We start from the raw sequence: 21,556 nt of genomic DNA on the forward strand, positions 1-21,556 counted from the left end.
TATAAAAGATGCGTATTAACATTTTTTACATTGTTATTTCACTTTGTGCCCTTGTAAAATAATCAAGAAAAATTTCAGTAATACATAGGAATCTAAAAAAGTTTTGAAAAATTCTTAATTTTTTTATATAAAATTCTTTCACTTATTTTGCTATAGTTTTTAAATAAATAATGAGATTTTGTTATTCAATTTATTATTTATTATTTAAAATTAAAATTTTAAACTAATTAAGGAAACGAAATGAAGCACCTTGTACATGATGGCAGATCATTGATTGACTAACCTATGAAATCGCGTGCTCAACAAACAATATGGTCTCGACGTAATGTTATAGATTTAGTTAAACGTTAATAGATAAAAATTACTGTGCTAGGTTGCGGAAGAAGCCAATATTCAAGAAAGTTAAAGGAAAATATTTCGACGAAAACCGGGTATACAAAATTTGAACCGCGGCGTCTCGGATCGTGATTCGCTCCGACCGACTAACGCAAATGACAGTTATGATTTGTGTGACAACGTAAAATGTTATTACTGAGGAATTTCCCGTTTGTGCAATGGGTTCCGATCTTGATTTTCACCGTCGTGTTAATTTATCAACGGCTGGAAATTGCCGAACTGAAGGAGAAATGTCTACGTATGCAGACATAACCTTTATACGTGCATGTGATCATATCTAATCTCTCTTGGTTTACCCACGATGCAGGAATAACACAAATAATTCCTTTGTGCTTCCAGACGATGCCGCACAAAACGTAGAAGTACGAAATGACGCTAAAAATGGCATACGCGCTGAAGCGCGAAATGACGAGGATGCTCTGGAAGACATGGTCGTGATATACAATAGAGTACCCAAGACTGCCTCTACTAGTTTTGTAGGATTAGTTTACGACTTGTGCAAGCAAAACAAATATCATGTTTTGCATATTAACGTGACCAACAATATGCACACCCTTACTCTCACTAACCAGGTTACATGTGTCCATTATATATTCAAAAAATTTATATAATGTTTAAGTCTCAATTCCAAACATCATAATCTCATTGAAAAACTTAATTATTTATCAACATTTATAATTACTTATCAAAATCCATTTTTGCTTTGGTATAAATTATATGATAGCATTTTGCAGTTATAATAGATAAGTTCTATTAATCAGAGATATTATATATAGGTTCAATTTGCAAATAATATATCAAATTGGAACGCTATAAAACCAGCATTTTATCATGGACACATGGCGTTTCTAAATTTTGAGAAGTAGGTATAAAATAAGATTTGTATTTATTTTTCACGATAACTAAATGTTCTTATTTTGCAGATTTGGTATTAAACGTACACCTTTATATATAAATTTATTAAGAAAACCTTTGGATAGATTTGTATCATATTATTACTTCTTACGATATGGAGATAATTTTAGACCTCATCTTATAAGAAAAAAGCATGGAGATACAAAGGTTTGTATACCAAAAGATTACAGAAATACAGGTAATAAATTCATCTAACTGATCAAATTATTCCATTTCTTTAGACATTTGACGAGTGCATAAATATTGGTCAACCTGACTGTGATCCTAATAATATGTGGTTACAAATTCCATTTTTGTGCGGTCACGATCCAGCTTGTTGGTAAATTTTCTTTGTTTTTATAAAGCTTTACAAACAAAGAGAGCTTTGATAAAAAATTATTTTTTAGAGTTTATATTTCTTAATTAGATATTAAAATATACACAATAATTATTATTAATATACAACAAACAGGGAAGTTGGTAATAGCTGGGCGTTAGAGGAAGCCAAACGAAATCTGCAAAAGCATTATTTCTTAGTTGGAGTAACAGAGGAGTTAAATGATTTTGTGGAAGTATTGGAAAATGTATTACCACGCTTTTTTAAAGGAGCATACAACTTCTTTTTACACAGTAAGTATTCATGAAATCAAGTATTTATTAAAAGGTTTTCAAGATGTAGCAATACATAATTTTCTTTTTATTACATTATAAGTTAATAAAATTCATAAAACATCAATATTTTCTTTGATTTCAGACAACAAATCACACTTACGACAAACTACTCAAAAACTCAATCCATTGCCTGAGACAATAGAGAAGATTCAAGAATCGGTTGTGTGGAAAATGGAAAATGAATTGTATAATTTTGCTTTAGAACATTTTCATGCAGTGAAAAAACGACTCATAAATGCTTCCCTTCAAGATGCAAATCAGCGCTTTATGTATGAAAAAATACGGCCAAAATAAAAAAAAATCTACTTTTTTACACAAAACTTTACTCAAAAACTAATATAACATTGCAAATTTACTTTCAACATTTCTCTGGTAGATTATTACTGAATGTGTATTTTACACAATTGCAAACCAGTTAACAATTTTTTTTATGAAATTATAATACTCATTTTCTTTTTGTACATAAATTGCACGAGATAGAAGTTTTTCTCTACAGTATTATTTTTAAAAAAATCACAGTTTATAAAAAATTGAAATAATTTATATTGGTCTATCTAAAAGTATATCACTTAAGAAATAAATAATTGTTAAATATTTGATTCATACATTTACACACTTGCTAATTCACTGCCATAATTTCTTGGTCTAAGGGCAAACATATAAACTGGATATAAACCACGTGGGAATTTAGTCTGCTGTTGTTCCTTAATGCAAATAAGATCAGCTTTTTCAAATAAAGATAGCAAGGTTTGCATTGATCTTGTTATAGAAGAATCTTCTTTGTCCATTTCCAAATTATTTGAGCTGGTAATATTTTCTTTCACCACAAGAATACCATTATTTTTTAAGCCCAATCTACAAATTTAAATTACAAGATGAGAAATAATACTTCATTCTCCTTCTTTGTGATAGAGTAACAGAACTTACGAGCATTTCTTGAAAAATTTTATTAAATCGTCGTCTTGCAGATGCCCCAATACCCATTGACACCATATAAGATCATATTTATTTGCCACAGGACAAAAATTTTGCAGGCCTTAAAAAAACAAACACATTTATATATCTGTTTTATGTTTGAAATATCACTTATAGATAAATATATTACCTATAGGATAATACTGGCCGATTCTTGAGGAATGGTTTTCCAAAGAGATTTTTGCTACCTCTAAAAACTTGGGATTTTGCTCCACAAGGTCTACATGTTTAAAAAATTTTATTAATAAATTCCTGGTAATTCTACCGATACCCGCACCACAATCTAAAGCAAATGCTTTGGAAGGTGAGTTTTCTAACTGAAATACATCGATTGATTACAATTCGTAATATTATTTCCATTTAATTCATATTTATTTGTTTAATTTTTTATCGAGTATGCAAATTTATTCAGTCGTAACAGCAAATTTGCGAAGTTAAAAGATAGATTTGGTTAGAACATAACTGTATATACCTCGAAGAGAGATTTTAGGAAGAACATCGAGCCTCTTATGTCTGTATGGGAGATAAATCCGAAACCTCCCAACATTCCGTCTAATGTCGGTGGAATACGATCCCAATATTTTGCGGCATCGGTATAAAATTCGCCCTGACATGTGTTTACCTCGTGTTCCTGCATTTTCGCACACTGCATTGTACGATTATTCACGACTATTGTACGCTATGCTTTCGCTAATATATTTAATCACACGATTCCCGTTACAATCAATATAGTTTAAGATATATCACAAATTTGTATTAATTTCTAAATAAAAATCTCAATGCACTAATTTTTAAAAAATAAATAATTTAATGCCTATTATTGACGAAATGACTAGCTGAAAATTTTCAGAGGTTATGGTACACACGTTGTTCAGCAAGAAAGCCGAAATAAACTAACTGATGGGATAATATATTGATAGGAGTACATACATACATTGATTGAGTCTTGAGATAAAAAAAAAATCACTTTCATCAATAAACGCGAGATAATTAATATTAGTTCAAGAATTTGATCTTATGTCAATGTCTGTTTTTTTATTTTGTTTTTTATTTATAATAGATATCCAAGAAAAGTATCATAAAAAATAAGTTTATTACCTATAAATATGTTTATTTTTTAGTCAGTTATACACTTCTATGATTAGTTTAAAATACTTTTTTATTTACTATGTACTATATATATTATATAGGCTATATAAATAAATAAACACATATTTTAAGGCCAATTTAAAGTTTTATTTAATTCTTTGTGATATATTTCAATAAAGAGTACATAAAGATAAGAAAAAAATTTTTATAATTTATTTTTATATTACTGAAGAAATATTTATTGTACCATATTGAAAAATATTTATACTGCAATAATTATAATAATAAAACAATATGTTGCACATATATCATTTTATTAGACATTCTACAAAAATGAAAATATAAGCAAATTAAGAAATCAATTTCTTAAAACCAATTTTTGTCAACTGCAATATAAACTAACTGAAATATGAATTAGATCATATTTTTTTCTTATATTGCAAACAGAAGTATTTATATAATTAAATTGTTATAATTTATTTTTTACTTAATGCATAACACATAAAAGAAATAAATGTATTTTTAAGTATACGTTTACGCCCGTAAAGAAACGAATTGATGGAATACGTCCAAAATATGAGGATCCAAATCTGGAGTGAAAAGCAAAGTTTCCAATGTTGAAGAGTATTTTTGTACTTGCTCTTGATGCTGTAAAATTAATAGAGATATTCAAACATTTTGTAATTGTAATGCAAAAAAAAGCAAACAAAAATTATAATAAATATTTATATTCTTCATAAAGTAAAATATTTTAATATTGCAATAATAGGTAGAACTCACGGATAAGAAAACTTGTTGTAATCTCCCAACAGTCCATTTATACCAATGCGTATTGTAGTCAATTCCATCTGTGTCGCAGCGCACTAAATGTTCCGAGAGAATCATTATAAACCGCTGAAAGAAAAAAATATATAACGATATAAATCTTATATATACACAGTGCATTTAGGAATTCTTATATGTAAATAATAATTAAAAAATACTACTTATCTTTAATGATAAGTAACACTTCTTTATACCTGAAATATGATGAGAAATAAATTTTTCTGATCCGCTTGTGCAGCTTCCAATTTCTCTTCCATTCGTTCTACTACATCTTCAGATGGCCTCTCCCTATTTCTATCCTTGTTATTGTCTTCGTCTTCCGAAGACGAGCCTGACCTACTTTCCGCTCTTCTTAATTTCTCCCTGGCCTCTGCTAACTCTGTACTCAATTTTGTCACATGTTTATTCATTTTACGTATTGTCAAATGCAGTATTTCCCAAATATACAACCTAAAAACAAAAAGTTCCCCGATTTTTGTATTACCATTTTCTGATATATTTTTTTGCGTAATATTTTGCTAATAATTTTATAGGAAATAGATGAACACATTTTAATAAAATACAAAAATAAAACGAACTTTGTGAACTCTGATGCCATCTCTTTGGAAAATATCCAGTTAGCGATAGCACTGCACTCAATAATACCGGTTTTTAAAAACTTATCCGTTAATACTACCATCATTTGGTAATGATTCTTCCACAATGCATACATGTTTCTTAATATACATATTTGTGCTTCTTCTGTTTCAGCAAGTACCTGTAAACAAAACATACTTGTATAAAAAAATGTACATGCATAGAAATATATAAGCATTTAAAATGAGAACAATAATTCTAACTCACCTTGAAAACGTAATGAAACTTAACTATAGCTGCAAAACTGTGACTGAAACTTTTCGAGCCGAGATTCAGTAAAGTTTGTACAAAAACATCGATCTTTAAAGGATTGTAATTATTCGTCTCTTCATTTTCTTTAGGGCCTGGCAATGTATTTAATACATTTAATACTTCTTCTGGTGTGCATTTGCGTCTTATAGAAACTACCAATTCATGTGCTGCAACTGTACCAGGAAGTGAACCTGAAATAGTTTGTTTAGTATAAAAATCTTTTTTGTCAGATGTCACTATCAAATAATAATTAAAAAATAAGTTGTCATTTTTCCACAAGGATGACTGAACTGCACAGTCACTTGGGCTTAGCAAATCTATAGACCTGAGCTCACACACACTGTGGTCATACATATACATATACATTTACGCTTACACACAAGTGACTAAGAATTTTGCAACAAGAGAAATTATTTAAAAGTGCAAATAAAGTACAAAAAACTTTGCAAAAGAGTGTGCATTTGATTGGCAAGATAGATTTGATCCTAATACCATTAGATTTCTATTCCATTATTGCATACTTACTGGCACCTTCAGATGAATATTTGTATACAGGATCTGGAGTTACCGGAATCAAATCCACATACGTGTCTGGCATCATATCTCGAATCCTTTGATAATATGATAACCTGAAAGTGTACAAATTTTACGCATGATTTCACTTTCAAATTTTAATAATGGGCAACTATGATAGTTGTCTCAATTACGTGAAAAATATTAAATTATATTCTACAAAATAATATAATTTAGATAATCAAATTTATCAAAAGTATTGGGTTGTGTAATAAGTAATTTCAGAACTTCCAATACAAAATTTATTGAAAAATCCGAAATTACTCATTACACAACTCAATAATTTATGACATACTGACCTCAAAGCTTTCAGCAAAACTTCTCGTATAAATTTTGGTCTTGGATGTTCTGAATCACGTTGCAAGCAGGAATCCCAATCTTCCCATGACCAACGAAACTGGAAGTTACTTAAATGATAAGCAAACCACCAGACAAAACGGTCAAAAGCAGTAGCTGCCATACTGTCTATACGACGAAATAGAATTTCTGTGGCTTGCGCTAGTACCTAAAATTTAAAATCTTATTTTATAGCATTTCACTATAATGTCAAATAAAATGTTAAATTTTTTTATAACCTGTGGCATAGTTGAAGGTTGCAACTTGCAGAGTTCTATCAAAATTGAGCCATAAGAAATCTCTAAATGTTTTGGAGTAGGCAGTCTGAACAGTTCACTGAATATCACTTCAACTATACAATAATCTAAGGGAATTTTGGCCTTGAATGGGAAGTTCAATAGTTGTGCAGCACTGCAAAGTGAAAATGATTAATAGTCCATGTAATTTGGAAATAAAAATAATAATTGTAGAAAATTTTATATATATATATATATATATATATATATATATATATATATATATATATATATATATTACCAATCTTTTCTTTCAAAATAATAATTATTAATTATCTGCCGCAAATGCTCTTCTATTAGGAATCTCTCGATAGCATGGCTTCCTGGTAATAATGGTCCTTCAGCAGGACAATCAGTATAATCAAACATACGAAAAACAACAGTAGGCAATGGATAGGAATAAGACTCATGATGTGGTGGTGGCATTAAAGGCGGCAAATTATGTTGCAATGCTTCACACAGAATTGAATCAAACGCAAGATATGGTCGTGGAATATGTTTCTCAGCCCAATTGTCTTGTCTTAGCTTACGAACTTGTGCCCATAAGCAATCTAGATACTCCTCTTGGGGATGAGGTGTATCACTTGACCAAACTCTTAACGCTGGCTGATGTTTCTTACTTCGTTTGTTCAAAAATATTTCTATTGTGACCATTAAGTGATCCAATTCTTGTTCCTTTTTCTCATATAATTCTCTCCCAACCCATGGCAATGTCGATAGAACAGCGTAAACATACCTGTATTATTATTTATAATTATTAGAGAAAGCAATTTAAAGATTATATAACTTTAGTCCATATAATGAAGTTTTTTTACATACCAGTCACGTCTTACTTGTGGTACACCATCTTCATTTGCAGCATCCAGCATATTATCAAACAATTGCATCAATGATCCACATGATAAAACATGACAGTTTACTAAATCAGCTAGAAATCTGAGAGAATATCTAGCTACATCCCATTTGCATGCTTTCAGTGAATCTTTGAAATTTTTTACCATATAGTCAACAAATTCCCCACCAAAATTAAAATTTTTAGCATTCAGCAAACCAACAAGAGTGGTATAAATTGTGCACTTCTCTGGCATCTTAATAGCACAGTCTGTTAAAATCCGAAGAATCTTACTACGGAATAAACCCAGATCAGCTTCTAATACAGAAGCCAATCCTTCTAAGTTACTTTCCAAAGATGATGTTGATTTCTCTCCAACACGGAGAATAAGAGATTCAAGACGATCTTCAATCTCTTGATTCTCCGACACTCTCCTACGCTTTTTATATACTCTTTCTGAAAAAGAATACATTCATAGCTCTAAAAAATTGCTACTTAAGTGTGTAGATATATATTAAACATATAAACAAGTGCATAAATTTACATATTTAAATATTATAGTAGCATCTAAACTCATCTCTTTTCGACTTTTTTACACAGTAAAAGCAGAGAAAAATAGTAATCTTTATTTGATAGCTTTTACAGATTATTGTATATGTACATATGTATTGTATCTATTATTCAATTGTTTTTATATGATTATGCATAATATATTAACATATATACATATATTAATAACGATTTTCTATTCAAAATATAATTTTATTGGAATAAAATAATTAGTCAAAGTTGGTGAGTTGCAGTATCAGAAAAATCTTGACTGAAAAATATCGTTACTTACCGTAGCCATCATCTTCTTCGTGTACTCTTCTACGACTCATGTTTCATAGGCTACGTCTGATATACACTTTCAATACTGATAGTACTAAAATATCGTTCGTTATTAGCAGTGATTAACAGTTTTTAACACGCAATGCCGGAATCCACTGTAACCTATAACAGCATCTAAATGTCACAATCATAGACGTAGTAAAGCATAAGATAGGGATGCAATACAAGGTTAAGCATAAAAATAACACTCGTGGCACATACTTTTCGCGTAATCGCGCAACCAATCAGAAGCTTAATAAAAACGTAACGTTACGTCATTTCGCCTATATTAAGCTTCTAATTGGTTACGTATTAAGGTATATTCAGACAAACTTGCATAGATGCGTATGCATATGCATAAGAAAATGCCTTTCGAGTGGCGTAAAATATGACTTTAAGAACGCCGCAAATATTCTTTCTCCGTTTTAAGTGGCTTTAGGAATGCCATAAAATATATCATTGGAAAAGTATTAAACACTTCGTATATTTAAAACGAAATTGGATCAAAATAATCCGATTTTCTCGTTTGTCACGTAAGATCGGGTAGTGCGCGAGCAAGTTGTTATCTCGCGGCTGAATTTAATGCGTTTGCGCGCATTCTGGAGCGTCGCCATATATATCGCGCCCGCTGTGCATATCAAAGCAATTCGCCAGTGTTCGTCGGTGTGTTTAGTAGCGCGGTGTGTGCTTGGGCATATGCATGTGCCTGTGTGTGTTTCGCGACGAAAACAGAACTCCGATCGTCGCGGAAACACAGTCTGTCTCCTGTGACACCTATCGCGCAGTTACGTGCGTAACACAAAACAAACATCGACGGTCGGAGGCAAGCTGAGTGCCCGCGCGTCGCGAAGACGTGATACGGACGGGCGTGAAGTGTTGGAGCCGCGAGAGACGGGAATCGGTGTCAGTAATCGATATGACATTCGCATAACCCGCGTAATCATGGGTCGCCGTCCTGTCCGAGGGTCGTCGTCGTCGTTGCTCATAAACACGACGGACCGCGGCGATTCGATGAAGACGAAAGCGTGAAATGAGAGCAGTGTGCAGCAGGAAATCACTAGTTCGCAATTAGAGGACTTCTTTTGGAGAGGAAAAAAAAAAAGAAGAAGAGACGGCAAGAGTGCTGCTGTGTTTCCAATAGAGATCAGACATTCATAGAAGAAGCGGAAAGAAGAAGTGGAAGGACTCAGTCTTGCTCGCTGCTAATCGTGTGTACGTCGCGTCGTGCAGCGAGTCCGTACGGATGCGGAGAGTGCCACAATGGTGATTCGGTAAATAATCAGTATTATTTATCTTTTCCCAAAGCGAAGTGAGAGAAAGAAAGAGGGGGCGAGAAAGAAAGAGAAGCGAGAGAGCGAAAGAGAGAGAGAGAAAGAGAAAGATGTGTACGTATGTGTGAGAGCGGTCCTCCCCCGCGCGCGGTCGATAGCATTGCATGACAATCGTGTCACACCGATCGACGTGCCGCAGTGCACCGTACGATTTCCCTATCTGCAACCGATACTGCGTCGTGTGGCGCATATATAGATACATTTCTGCGTGTGTGTTTTGCGTATTTACCAAATACAGGACACGGTTGCCGAGGTCTTCTCGACGCCTTTAAACGCTACCGTTCGAACCACGTCAGAGATGCTTGTCGTGCCGTGAAATTGACTGGTGCACTGGATCGCTTGTTCATCCTCGATTAACGTCACCGTCCCACGTTGGCTTTTGTTTATGCGCCCACTATTCAGCCCATCGCAACGAAGTGCATGTAAATGCGCAATAACAATTGCTCGATAATTTTGTTAGCATTTAATAATCGGACCTGTTCTCTTTAGTCCACCGCACACAATTTAGTATTACCTCTGTTTTCTTTCACAAAAATAATTATCTCTTATTTGTTTGCTCCATTTTTAATGCAAAAAGGCAGTGCAGTACTGGAAAGTGCAGAATTTATCGAATTAACAATGTATGTGTAATAAACAAGAATTATAATTCCAGTGGATCCAATTTTTAACGCGATAGATGTGTGCAAAGAATTTTGTAACAATTGGAGAAAGATCGCACTTATCTGTCGCAAAATCGAATTTGATAAAGTTATATCGATTTTTTATTCTTTGATAATAATATAAAAATCGTAAGGAAAGCACATCGCAGGACTATCCTTGAGAATACGATTGTTAATAAAAATTGTTTTACGACCGATTGCGAAAATGATAAAATTTTCGAAACGTCAGGAATGCAATTGGCATTGTTTAAACGATTACGAAAGATATGTTTACATTATGCGCGATAAGTACACTTTCGTCTTAATTTGAATGCCTGCTGACATTCTTGCTGTAATTGCTTATGCGTCAGTTAATAGCTTGCTAATGTAGTAAGCTGAAAGCTACGATAGTTATCTTGTTGTGTACAGCATGGACACACTTTATTTCAAAGCTTTACTGAATGATTTTATTGTCAATCATGAAACACGATACCCATGAAAAATGAATAGTGAAAAGAAAATGTAGATTACTAACTTTAATTAATTTTTGTTAACTAATTAATTTCAATTAATTTTTGTTATTAATTTTAATTAATAAATCGACTTAAATAAGGCAATTTTTGTATATCAAAAAATATTAATCAAAGTTTGAGCAGATGGAAGGAATATACAAATTACAGCAGTCGTAATAGCCCATTTACATATGTGTATAGGTATCTGTAGAGAAAATTTGAGGATGATTAGATGGAAACACTTTTTATTCACATTATTAAACAATTCGATTTAATTTACGAACATTAAGAAGAAAAGTACGAAACAAAAAACCAGCAGCGTTGCCAAGAGTCGTAATAAAATAATAAGTTCCATTTTTATCTTTTTAATATAACCTGAATTTAATTTAAATGTATAATAAAAGTGGGCCAATGATAAATGTTTGAGTTTGTATTGTACGCTTGAATCATAAATTTGACCTCTTCAAATATGTTGAAACTTTGAATCTGTACGTTGACTAATTTATATTGATCAAAACGTTATGTCATCTGAAATAAACATATAAATACGAGCACGAACCTCCAGCATTGGTCTAATAGCTCACTTTTTATTATACACTTTGATTTGATTAATAAATAGGACCACATTCATAGGGCTTTATATTATTCGAATTCAATTATATCGACTACTTATTTATCAAAGCATATGTGATATTAGAATGATTATAGGGATAGCTACGTGATAGCGCGAAAGCCAAGAAAATTTTGCCGATTTTTGCCAATAATAATTACCAATAGTCATTAAGGGAAGCAATTAAGAGGCAACAGTAAAGACGGGCGATTACACGTGCATTTTCACGGATACCGAAAAATTCTATTACGCAAAAACCGCATTACAAACTTACTCGCGTGAATAAATAAAAAAAAAAAAAAAAGAGAGGAAGCTCTCAATTTTATGATCCTTATTTTGAATATTTCTCATTGCAGATCATAATTACCAATTCGCAGCTTGCCGCGTATGCAATTGCTCAGATTTGTCTGCAACCGCGTGAAGATCCTTAAGACTGCCCGTCCTTACCAAGTACCCTTTCAAGTACCATGGAAGTAGTAGTCTATAAATCCCACTGAAAGGAGGATGCCAGTAACTAAACGCATTCCATACCCTTCGCGGTAAGTAAGTCTACGGTTTACGTATTACGTAATGTAAAAAGCCGCAAGGAAAAGCTATCTCTCTGTCTCGTTTTGCGTTCACGGCATTGCTTTCATGATCAGATGCGATTTGAATTTTTTTTTTTTGGAACATACACGTTTGTAAGAAATACGCGAAAACATATCGTGCTGTCTATGCGAAACACGAAAATAAGAGCTTTTGCAAAAACAACTGCGTTGTAAAATAAAAGGAAAACGCAATCTAGCATACAGATCTACTGTACAGTATGGACGATGTGTCGAGTGCTTTATTCATCAGCAAAAAAAAACCTTGCTGTTATCTTTAAATAATGCGGGATATGGAAAAGAGCTTTCAAAAGTGCAAAAAAAAAATCGTCTGCCTGACTGAATTGGCTGGTTTTCACGGGTACATTAACAATATTAAGTCACGTTGACGTAAGAATTCTGAAAATACTGAAACTTTGCTACACAATCTTTCATATGTTTGATATTTTTTTTTTCTTCTGGTATCAGGAAGTATTTCCAGTTACAGACATCCTTCTGTTCAACAGTTATTAACATATTAATCCCGTTTCAATTCCCAATGGAACCTCCTTTTCTTCCTGGTGGAAGTTACAGTCACGCAAGGTTACTGAAATACTCAGGGAATGAGTATAATTTGTACAGTTTAGTGCAAAGTGCTCCATAAGATTATATTCATCCTCCATTTTACTCTTACGATCTCCTAACTAGGGCTGTTATGACTGCATTGTTTCTGTCTAAGGATTTTTCTTCTCCTCTTGCAATATTAAAAATCATAATAAGAGAAAAAAGTTAATTGCTTCATGGGCTTAGTTCATAGAATATCACTGCGTTTATTTATACGAAATCAGTTATTTTGCAAAGAACTAATTGTGTTATATTATTGTATGTAAAGTGACACTATCACACATAAATAATTTTTGTCACACATAAATAATTTTTGTCAACCTCAAACATTAAAAAAGAAAATAATTGCTTGAATCTTCTGATAATTAAAAAATTATTCAATACTCTAGAAACAATGATATCTTTTAATTAACTTTAACTTTAACATTCTTACTATTGCATTAATTTCAATTATTAATTTATTTGTAGCGAATGTTTAATTTGAAGCTTGATTATTACTCAAGTACTTAATATTGAAAAATATTGCATAACAATAAATTGTGATGATGGGAATTATCACCTTACATGCTCAAATAAAAAAAAAAATATATATATATATATATATATATATACACATCTTGTGTGTTTTATATTAGATCTGACGGCGGTAGTAGTGAGAGCCCATTGCTCGTAGAAGAAGGAGAGACGGTCGGCGCACCTCACAGTCCACGCAACATACACAGTCACAGCCATTCACATGGCAATCCACATCGGTCTCACAGTTATCATCATGAGAAGCCAAAACAAGTAGTGAAATACGGTGAACTAGTTATACTTGGGTGAGTTTTCCCAGCAAAAAAAAAGAATACGAAAATTATGTATAATATAAAGTAGAAAACTGGCGAAACGTTGTAACTAACGAATCCTTTGAATTTTTTTCAGATACAATGGTTACCTTCCACCTGGTGATAGGGGAAGAAGGAGAAGTAAATTCGTATTATACAAAAGATGCGTGCCAAACGGCGTTAAGCGTAGCAAACACTATATCGTTAAAACGCCCCATAGTTCGCAAGCCATTCTCAATACAAAGCAGCACTCGATTTCGTACACACTTTCCAGAACACAGGCCGTTATTGTCGAATATACAGGGGATGAGAAGACAGATATGTTTCAGGTAAGTCTAGATATTCTATGAGTAATATAATTGATTAAATTTTCGTCAAATTGTTTTATCAAATTATATTTATTAGATAAATTTGTTCGACAGATCGGCCGTTCGTCCGAGTCGCCCATTGACTTCGTAGTGATGGACACGTATGCCGGCGGTGCCGACGGCGGGCCCGCTAACGAAGGACGCGTCGCACAGAGCACCATCAGCAGATTTGCTTGTCGGATCTTGGCGGATCGATCCGATCCCAGAATCGCCAGGATTTACGCCGCGGGCTTCGACAGCTCGAGTAACATTTTTTTAGGGGTAAGATTCAAAAAATCTACGATTGGTCGTACGATTCAATATGTCGTATGCAAACATTATTTTTGCTATTAACGTATCATTAAACAAATTTATTTATTAATAAATAAATGAGTTTCCTCAATTAGAAGATATTTTATAAATAATTTTTTTATAGGAAAAGGCAACTAAATGGCAGGAAAATCACGAGATTGATGGACTCACAACAAATGGGGTCTTGATAATGCATCCACGGGGTCAGTTCTGCGGCGGTGAGGCGCAGTGCGGTTTCTGGCGAGAAGTCAGCGTGGGCGGAGGAGTATTTTCGCTCAGGGAGAGTCGGAGCGCTCAACAGAAGGGTAACGTCGTGGAGGATGAGAACAATGTTCTGCAAGACGGCACCCTCATCGATCTCTGCGGCGCTACATTACTCTGGCGATCGGCCGAAGGCCTCGCGAAGTCTCCGGTAATTTTTGTCTTGTTCGAAAAAAATTTTTCAAATTATATATTGCGCAATTTTCATTATTTGTAATGTAATGTGCATGTTTCTTTGCAGACGAAACAAGATTTGGAGGAATTAGTTGACGCTATAAACGCCGGCAGACCGCAGTGTCCAGTAGGCCTGAATACGTTGGTCATACCGCGCAAAGCGGCTTCGGACTCGGCGCAGCAGCAGCCATATGTTTACCTCAAGTGTGGTCACGTGCAAGGACATCACGATTGGGGTCAGGAGAAGGACAAGGTTACAAGGAGGTGTCCTATGTGCCTGGTCGCAGGAGCAGTAGTCAAGCTATCTATGGGAATAGAGCCTGCCTTCTACGTGGACTGCGGACCGCCCACTTACGCATTTAGTCCTTGTGGACATATGGCGACAGAAAAGACTGTCAAGTTAGTAACTTACGCCAATCGCTAGTCTATTATATTTGAAGTATACCATTTGATTTTTTTTACACGATGTCTTCTATTCGTTATTTATATTTATTTTGCAGATATTGGGAAAAGGTAGCCATACCGCATGGCACAAACGGCTATATCGCGATCTGTCCCTTCTGCGCGGTGCCGCTGGAGGGAACGCCAGGATATGTAAAATTAATTTTTCAGGATAATGTAGATTGAAAATATAATGGAAGCATGTAGAAATATTAATAACTTCTTAAGAAATATAAGGATTATTAAACTCCTCCGATGCGTGAATAATCGCGTTGAACACCCATAATAAAATTCTTTATTTTTTTCTACGTGTTAAAGAACAGATGTAAACTACTATGCGTACTGGATCTGCAATTGCGCATTCAGTAAGTGAATCGATAAATATAATAAATCTTGCAACTTGAAAAGCTTATTACTGTTACATATGTGAACAGTTCAAGAATTCTGAGTTTTTTTAAGTTTTACAAATGTTTATATAAAAAAAACTAAGATTGAGAAGACAGGAAATATTTTTAATATTTTATTTCCAAAATACAGACGGAAAACAATGTTTACTCGTTCTCTTCCGAACGTAAACGTGCACTGGCATTAGTCACACGTATCGAGAGCTGTTGTGCACGCTCAACGATAGCTTTCCTTTTTTTGCTACTGACTGCATGTGCAATCTCCGCACAGAATTTACGATTCTGCATCATCAAGACTTCAAGTTCCTGTAAATAATTAGCCTTTATTTATATATTATCAAGTATACAAAAAATAGAAAAGAAAATATATCTCCTTATATTCTATTTTTTTTTTATTTCTATAACATTACGTTACAACAAATAAATTATGATAAAAAATATATGATGTAAGATAAATTTGACAAAGATGATTGCAATTGCTTAAGGAATTTGTTTTTTCCATGCAAATTTTAGTTTTGATAAGTATCTAAATTTATTGATTTCAAAGTGTTCTTTACCTTAACATTGTGTACTAGGACCTTCCTGAAGCCAGTTGGTAGCATATGCCGTGTTTTTTTATTGCTACCATATCCAATGCTAGGCATCAAATACTGTCCCTTGAAACGCCTGCGGACTCTGTTATCGATACCTTTTGGTTTACGCCAGTTGCGCTACAAAATATTAAATAATTGTAGTTTTTATAAAATATGCCACTTAATGATATCCAGAAAATTAAAACTTTGAAGAATAAGTGATTGCAGAATACGGTTAAATTAATGACATTAAATATGGCATGCAAGAAAAATATTTAAATTTTTATTGAGTTGAATACTGTGTATCCTACTAAAGGCTTTAGCAAATTTATTCGATTGCAAAGTATTTTTTATCACATAAATATAATGCAATCCATAATACAAATACATAACCAAACTTTACAGACACGCACATGCAATTATAAAAATGAAGCAATATACCAACCTTGAGTTTGTCATATCTATCACTTTGATGCCTTATGAACTTTTTAGTTCTCTTCTTTACAATTTTTGGTCGGTAGACCGGTCGAATGGACATTTTGTTCTGTTTAGAATTACTAAAACAATAGATACAATATGAGTCACTTTGATTATATTTCTTGCGCTTTTATCTTATTCCACAAAATATTACGCTTAAACACTAGGAAAAATCATTGACGATCAATTAATTACTACATAACGTTCGTTTTATACATGATTATTGAGAAAGTTACAGATTTTTACGCGTAATACATACCGTTCCCTGTCGTAAAAGAAAGAGGTTATTAACCATACGAAGAAGAAACCAGTGAGTCTAAAGGTATATCCAGACAAACTTGCATATGCATAAGGAAATAGACCAATCATTGGCTTCCTTTATTTTAGGCATATATGATTGGTCCAGATTATTTGTATGGATTTGTGAATATACCCTTACCATTCGCGATTGAAAACGCGGATGAAAAATCAATTCGCGACAGCGTATTTCTCAACTTGCGATATTCGTCGTTCATGGCAGGGCGCGAGTGGACCCCCAGCTTTGACGGATCTGATGACGCCATAATCTATGTCGCCGTGTCACAGTGCGGATCATAGGCACGGATCCCATCCGCCAGGCCCCCGTTTAATTATGAGTGTCATTGGCCGCGAATTCTATCTCCGGACGTAAATACAGCTGCGACAGCCGTTTAATCTGGGTAATCGCTCGCATCCCGTAATAATCACAATCGCACGCGTGCGAAACGGCACGGGCAAGATAAAGGGATAAAAACGGCCTTTAAGGTGTGTTCTCGCGCGTCGCGCGAAGAAGAAATGTCTTTTCCCCTCGCACACGTGAACACCTCGGCGCGGGATTTAGCGGGATTATTACCGAGGGCCTCATCGTCGGGGACCGCACACCACCGGTCCCTGTGACCAGGGCCTCGTTGTTCCTGGGATTTTCTCATCTGCGCTCTGAAAACGGGAAACGGGCTGATCCCTCCCCGCGTGAATGACACATCTCGATGGAACGATCCGAAATCGTAAATCGTAAATAATGGCCGTCAAATTAGAAAATAAAATTCCATAGATGTATATTTTTGGTTTGCCGCGGAGTGTTTCACGTTCTCATAAAGAAATTCCTCATCCATATGACATTTCGTTTCTTATCGGTGTCGATCAAATGTTACATCTTTGTCATGCTTTGCAGGAGGATAACGAGAATGTCTGTGCCACCGCCGCCGCCGCCTCCGCAGGCCAACGTTTTTGGCCCACCAGCGGGGGACCAAAGGGGCTTACTGCTGCAGTCCATAAGGACGGGCAAAACTTTGAAGAAAACTGTCACTGTGGACAAAAGTGCACCAGCTGTCGCTGGTAAATTACTAGTAGTAAACTAGAAGTATACGAAATTATACGTGAACTGTATTAATTGTCAAGTTTGAAGGTAAAAATGTCTTGTTATATACATGTGGGAACAAAAATTTAAAATTAAAATATTTGGTGATATATATCTATATCTATATATATATATATATATATATATATATGTTATATCAGTCTAAATAAGCAATTGGGAATAAAGCTGCATATTATGTTAAATATATTACTTATTAACATATATTTAACACAAAAGTGTATATAATGTCAAATTTATTGAACAAGAGTAAATAATATGATAAAGAATTGTCATTTTAAATTTATATTTATTATAATGTAATCACATGAGAAATTAGAAAATAACAATAAATATCTATTTTAGGGAAAGTAAAAGGTGAGGCAACAAGCCCTTCATTGAATAGCAATAGTAGGAATAATAATTCCAATACAGTGAGTAACTCCAATAATGGTGGGCCTATGTCATTGGGTGGATTATTCGCGGGTGGTATGCCAAAATTAAAACCAACAGGACTGAGAGGGAATATGACGGACAAGGAGGGACAAAGTGTAAATAATTCTAGCTTCCTTCACTCGTCGCCCGGATCATCTCACAGTATAAAGCGTGGACCACCTCCGGTTCCACCACCAGCTGCGCAGAAACCACAATTATTCAGTCAGGTAAAAAAATTATTGAATTAGTTGTAATATTTATTGTATACTTATAAAATTATTGATTGTATATTTATAAAATTATTGATTGTATACTTATAAAATTATTGATTACAGCAGGGACAAAGTATCGATTCTGCGACAAATAATTCAGACATTACACCCAGAGGATTTGCGAAGTCCACCGTCGTGCCTAAACCAACGTCGTCTCCCTCTCTACAGAAGCCATCACCGCCGCCTAAGAAGTTAAATCTGAATAGCGCGAGCGTGGCGAGGGCGCAGAGCATGCGACTACCGCGCTCGCCGCCGGTTTTGGTGCCCTCGTCGTTGCACCAGTCGCAGGATTGTCTGAACGAGACCATGCCGCAACCCACGAGACATACGAATCGAGTGCTCAGGCCACCCGTAACGAGACCACCATCGCCGCCGATTTCGCGGACGGGTATCATGCCTACAACGAAACCTCCATCACCGCCGACTTCGCGAACGAGACCGCCGTCGCCGCCGACTTCACGGATGAAACCTCCGTCGCCGCCGGCCTCGCGAACGAACACCATGCCTGCCGCAACCGCGATGAGAGCGGCACCGCCACCGCCGTCGAGAGTAACGGTCACCGCACCTTGCATACCGCCGCCGCCGCCGCCGCTCCCGCATCGTCCCGCACCCACGCATCAGAGACTGGCACCGCCACCACCGCCTCCTCCGACTCCTCCTACCAGAAGCTTGTCGGTGCGCAATGGCGGTGGTCAGGCAGTGACCTCCGTTGACTTAGAAATGCGATTTACTGAGATGTTTCACACGGTGTCGAGTTTCCCACCTCCGGAACCGTTTAAGGGATTCGTCAAAGTCTACAGCAGCAGGAATGGTGAGAGAAATCAGCAAAACACATTATTTGACATACTTACTTGGAGTATGTGATGTTGGCGTTGGGTGATAAAAATATATGCTTCCTTATTCTAAAACTAAATATACAATAATGCATGCATAATGGTTGAAAACTCCAGAATCGATATATAAACACTGAAAGTTTATAAAATTTTTTTGCTCTTAATTTTTACACAATTCCCGTGATGTATCTGAAAAATGTTTCGGAAGTTTTTTTTTTCATATTTTTTTCAATTCATCGGTTTTGACATTTTTAAATATTTTTAATGTTCTAAAATTGTTTTTTTAGATACAAATTAATTTAAAAAATAAAAAGTAATTGGCTGGCAGCAAATGTTCAATCCAATATCTGATTACTTTTTGTTCTCCAAAATTAAAAAAGAAATAATTTGAGGATATTCAAAAAAAAATAACCGACGATTTGAAGAAGATATCAAAAGATTTTTATAACTTTATCATCGTTTTACCAAATTTGTTGAATATCTTGGGAATTACGTAAAATATTAAGAGTAATAAAACCTTGTTATTTTTTATTTTTACTGGTTTGTTTTACTGTTTTATTTTTATATTTTTAGTGTTATTTTATTGATATTTTTTGTTAATTTAATCAGAAATTTTTGGCCACCTCGTATATGACGCTGGCATGCTCGGATGCGCCTTTTAATTGCATTCTAACTAAACGCATGTTGTAAATATAATTTGCTAACATGATCTTTTAGCAATGTATATATATTCATATGCATATTACACAATTTGCACGAGGCATTACACGAGGCATCCTCTTTTTATGACATTATTTTTCAAGGTTTCTTTTAAAGTGCTAACTTCTGCTGACGCTGCTTCTCTACTTTGTGTTTCGGAAAAAACACAAAACATCAAGACACGTATGACACAATCGTATATAACACGAACTTATACTGATTGTCTATAACCAATCAAGCCATTGCACTTAACGTTAATTACACTTTCACAAGTATTTATCCTGAAATGTACAAAATATACTGCTCAGTTATTGGTAAAATAATCATGACGTTTCCAAAATTACAGCAGCAAAGCAACAAGCTCCGGCTCCACCTCTTCAAGCGTCTTCTACCCCTAACTCACTGCATTCGTTAAATACTTCATCTGGGAGTAAACAGTGGCAACACAGCGCGACTTCTTTGGCATACTGAATGTATACTTAAATCATTGCTTCGTGCATTGATTATTGTTTAACAAACGTCTCAATGCTGCCACAATAAATTGTTAAACTAAGTGAGCATGGAAAGAATGAATCGGTAGAGTATATATATAAAGCGTTCGAGAGCGAGAGAAAGAGAGTGAGAGTGGTCCCGAATTCATGCGAGCGCAGTTATACAATAAAATGTTTTAGACAATATTTTCTGTACAGTTTTATCTTAGGGAAATCTATTTAATATAGAGATTTTACTTATTAAGAGAAGAAATCGTTAGAAATTTTAGGCCTGTTAATACCTAACAGAAATGTAAAGTATATTAAAGCGAAAGGCAACATTTACTCTCATTCTAAAACAGCATACTCAGTTAATCTTCCTAATCATTGTGTTATATTTTTCTTATATATCTGTAAAATTAACGGAAAAAAATATCACATGAAAATCGTTAATTCACGATAATGTATCAATGTATGATGATCAGCTATTGATAGTTATTTGCTTAGATATTAAAGGCCAAAATATAAAGTTGTAACTTATTTTTCAATACTAATAAACAAATGCAGCAACAATTCGTTGATTTAAGAATAATGTGTATTAATGCGTTATGTATAATAAAAATACAATCTTTACATAAAAGATGGTAATATCGATTAACATTTGTTTCTAAATGAAATAGAAAAGGAAGAACATTCTTTATCTAACAATATCTTTTATTATTTTTCTTCATAATAGAAT

General features: G+C 34.3%; 6 protein-coding genes across 13 annotated transcripts; 3 read left to right on the forward strand and 3 right to left on the reverse strand.

Moving 5' to 3' along the window:
• Positions 1–248: 248 nt before the first annotated feature.
• Positions 249–2,282, forward strand: LOC105679797 (heparin sulfate O-sulfotransferase-like). Its single transcript, XM_012380056.2, has 7 exons — positions 249–634; positions 736–968; positions 1,173–1,258; positions 1,320–1,458; positions 1,533–1,630; positions 1,763–1,920; positions 2,045–2,282. The coding sequence occupies exons 1-7, from the start codon at positions 523–525 to the stop codon at positions 2,254–2,256; spliced, it is 1,038 nt and encodes a 345-aa protein (XP_012235479.1). The 5' UTR covers positions 249–522; the 3' UTR covers positions 2,257–2,282.
• On the reverse strand, positions 1,926–3,921 carry Ntmt (N-terminal methyltransferase). Its single transcript, XM_012380057.2, has 4 exons — positions 3,410–3,921; positions 3,068–3,254; positions 2,890–2,998; positions 1,926–2,817 (listed from the first exon to the last, which is right to left on the reverse strand). Exons 1-4 carry the CDS (start codon positions 3,587–3,589, stop codon positions 2,571–2,573), a joined length of 723 nt encoding a protein of 240 aa, XP_012235480.1. The 5' UTR covers positions 3,590–3,921; the 3' UTR covers positions 1,926–2,570.
• A 400-nt stretch (positions 3,922–4,321) lies between these two features.
• Cbp80 (Nuclear cap-binding protein subunit 1) lies at positions 4,322–10,341 on the reverse strand. Its single transcript, XM_012380053.2, has 12 exons — positions 10,207–10,341; positions 8,618–8,769; positions 7,764–8,232; positions 7,186–7,680; positions 6,888–7,059; positions 6,612–6,817; positions 6,265–6,368; positions 5,695–5,930; positions 5,430–5,608; positions 5,046–5,301; positions 4,807–4,920; positions 4,322–4,674 (listed from the first exon to the last, which is right to left on the reverse strand). Exons 2-12 carry the CDS (start codon positions 8,655–8,657, stop codon positions 4,561–4,563), a joined length of 2,385 nt encoding a protein of 794 aa, XP_012235476.1. The 5' UTR covers positions 8,658–8,769; positions 10,207–10,341; the 3' UTR covers positions 4,322–4,560.
• Positions 9,091–15,534, forward strand: Pli (E3 ubiquitin-protein ligase pellino). 3 transcript variants are annotated; one of them, XM_067361204.1, is made up of 8 exons: positions 9,091–9,917; positions 12,094–12,276; positions 13,560–13,742; positions 13,846–14,077; positions 14,171–14,377; positions 14,532–14,819; positions 14,910–15,241; positions 15,343–15,534. In XM_067361204.1, exons 2-8 carry the CDS (start codon positions 12,242–12,244, stop codon positions 15,467–15,469), a joined length of 1,404 nt encoding a protein of 467 aa, XP_067217305.1. In that variant the 5' UTR covers positions 9,091–9,917; positions 12,094–12,241; the 3' UTR covers positions 15,470–15,534. The 3 variants fall into 3 exon arrangements, with proteins under 3 accessions (XP_067217305.1, XP_067217307.1, XP_067217306.1); XM_067361205.1 differs by lacking the exon at positions 9,091–9,917 and adding an exon at positions 10,258–10,399; XM_067361206.1 differs by lacking the exon at positions 12,094–12,276 and having other exon boundaries at positions 9,092–9,917.
• Positions 15,535–15,790: 256 nt separating this feature from the next.
• RpL32 (Ribosomal protein L32) lies at positions 15,791–17,119 on the reverse strand. Its single transcript, XM_012380058.2, has 4 exons — positions 16,996–17,119; positions 16,705–16,816; positions 16,245–16,397; positions 15,791–15,993 (listed from the first exon to the last, which is right to left on the reverse strand). Exons 1-4 carry the CDS (start codon positions 17,103–17,105, stop codon positions 15,835–15,837), a joined length of 534 nt encoding a protein of 177 aa, XP_012235481.2. The 5' UTR covers positions 17,106–17,119; the 3' UTR covers positions 15,791–15,834.
• A 135-nt stretch (positions 17,120–17,254) lies between these two features.
• Positions 17,255–21,390, forward strand: LOC105679787 (WAS/WASL-interacting protein family member 1). Of its 6 annotated transcripts, none has more exons than XM_012380037.2 (5): positions 17,255–17,519; positions 17,926–18,089; positions 18,475–18,770; positions 18,879–19,626; positions 20,694–21,390. In XM_012380037.2, exons 2-5 carry the CDS (start codon positions 17,939–17,941, stop codon positions 20,816–20,818), a joined length of 1,320 nt encoding a protein of 439 aa, XP_012235460.1. In that variant the 5' UTR covers positions 17,255–17,519; positions 17,926–17,938; the 3' UTR covers positions 20,819–21,390. The 6 variants fall into 6 exon arrangements, with proteins under 6 accessions (XP_012235460.1, XP_012235459.1, XP_012235462.1 ...); XM_012380036.2 differs by having other exon boundaries at positions 17,255–17,434; XM_012380039.2 differs by lacking the exon at positions 17,255–17,519 and adding an exon at positions 17,527–17,765 and having other exon boundaries at positions 20,452–21,390.
• Positions 21,391–21,556: the final 166 nt, after the last annotated feature.

Source organism: Linepithema humile, chromosome 1, assembly GCF_040581485.1.
Source record: "Linepithema humile isolate Giens D197 chromosome 1, Lhum_UNIL_v1.0, whole genome shotgun sequence".
Classification (NCBI taxonomy): Eukaryota; Metazoa; Arthropoda; class Insecta; order Hymenoptera; family Formicidae; genus Linepithema; species Linepithema humile.

Bases quoted from the DNA above. Each gene is read 5' to 3' on its own strand.
- Pli (XM_067361204.1), top strand. From the start codon at position 12,242: ATGCCAGTAACTAAACGCATTCCATACCCTTCGCG. The intron at 12,277-13,559 runs GTAAGTAAGTCT...GTTTTATATTAG, and splicing joins CGCATTCCATACCCTTCGCG to ATCTGACGGCGGTAGTAGTG. The intron at 14,820-14,909 runs GTAATTTTTGTC...GTTTCTTTGCAG, and splicing joins AAGGCCTCGCGAAGTCTCCG to ACGAAACAAGATTTGGAGGA.
- Cbp80 (XM_012380053.2), bottom strand. From the start codon at position 8,657: ATGAGTCGTAGAAGAGTACACGAAGAAGATGATGGCTACG. The intron at 7,060-7,185 runs GTAATATATATA...TTCACTTTGCAG, and splicing joins TATTTTGAAAGAAAAGATTG to TGCTGCACAACTATTGAACT. The intron at 6,369-6,611 runs GTCAGTATGTCA...GTACACTTTCAG, and splicing joins GTTTTGCTGAAAGCTTTGAG to GTTATCATATTATCAAAGGA.
- Ntmt (XM_012380057.2), bottom strand. From the start codon at position 3,589: ATGCAGTGTGCGAAAATGCAGGAACACGAGGTAAACACATGTCAGGGC. The intron at 3,255-3,409 runs GTATATACAGTT...GATGTATTTCAG, and splicing joins TCCTAAAATCTCTCTTCGAG to TTAGAAAACTCACCTTCCAA. The intron at 2,818-2,889 runs GTAAGTTCTGTT...TTAAATTTGTAG, and splicing joins AAATTTTTCAAGAAATGCTC to ATTGGGCTTAAAAAATAATG.
- LOC105679787 (XM_012380035.2), top strand. From the start codon at position 17,728: ATGACACATCTCGATGGAACGATCCGAAATCGTAAATC. The intron at 18,090-18,474 runs GTAAATTACTAG...TATCTATTTTAG, and splicing joins AAGTGCACCAGCTGTCGCTG to GGAAAGTAAAAGGTGAGGCA. The intron at 18,771-18,878 runs GTAAAAAAATTA...TATTGATTACAG, and splicing joins AACCACAATTATTCAGTCAG to CAGGGACAAAGTATCGATTC.
- RpL32 (XM_012380058.2), bottom strand. From the start codon at position 17,105: ATGATTGGTCTATTTCCTTATGCATATGCAAGTTTGTCTGGATATACC. The intron at 16,398-16,704 runs GTTGGTATATTG...AATATTTTGTAG, and splicing joins ATAGATATGACAAACTCAAG to CGCAACTGGCGTAAACCAAA. The intron at 15,994-16,244 runs GTAAAGAACACT...AATTATTTACAG, and splicing joins TCCTAGTACACAATGTTAAG to GAACTTGAAGTCTTGATGAT.
- LOC105679797 (XM_012380056.2), top strand. From the start codon at position 523: ATGTTATTACTGAGGAATTTCCCGTTTGTGCAATGGGTTCCGATCTTG. The intron at 1,459-1,532 runs GTTTGTATACCA...CCATTTCTTTAG, and splicing joins AAAAGCATGGAGATACAAAG to ACATTTGACGAGTGCATAAA. The intron at 1,921-2,044 runs GTAAGTATTCAT...CTTTGATTTCAG, and splicing joins ATACAACTTCTTTTTACACA to ACAACAAATCACACTTACGA.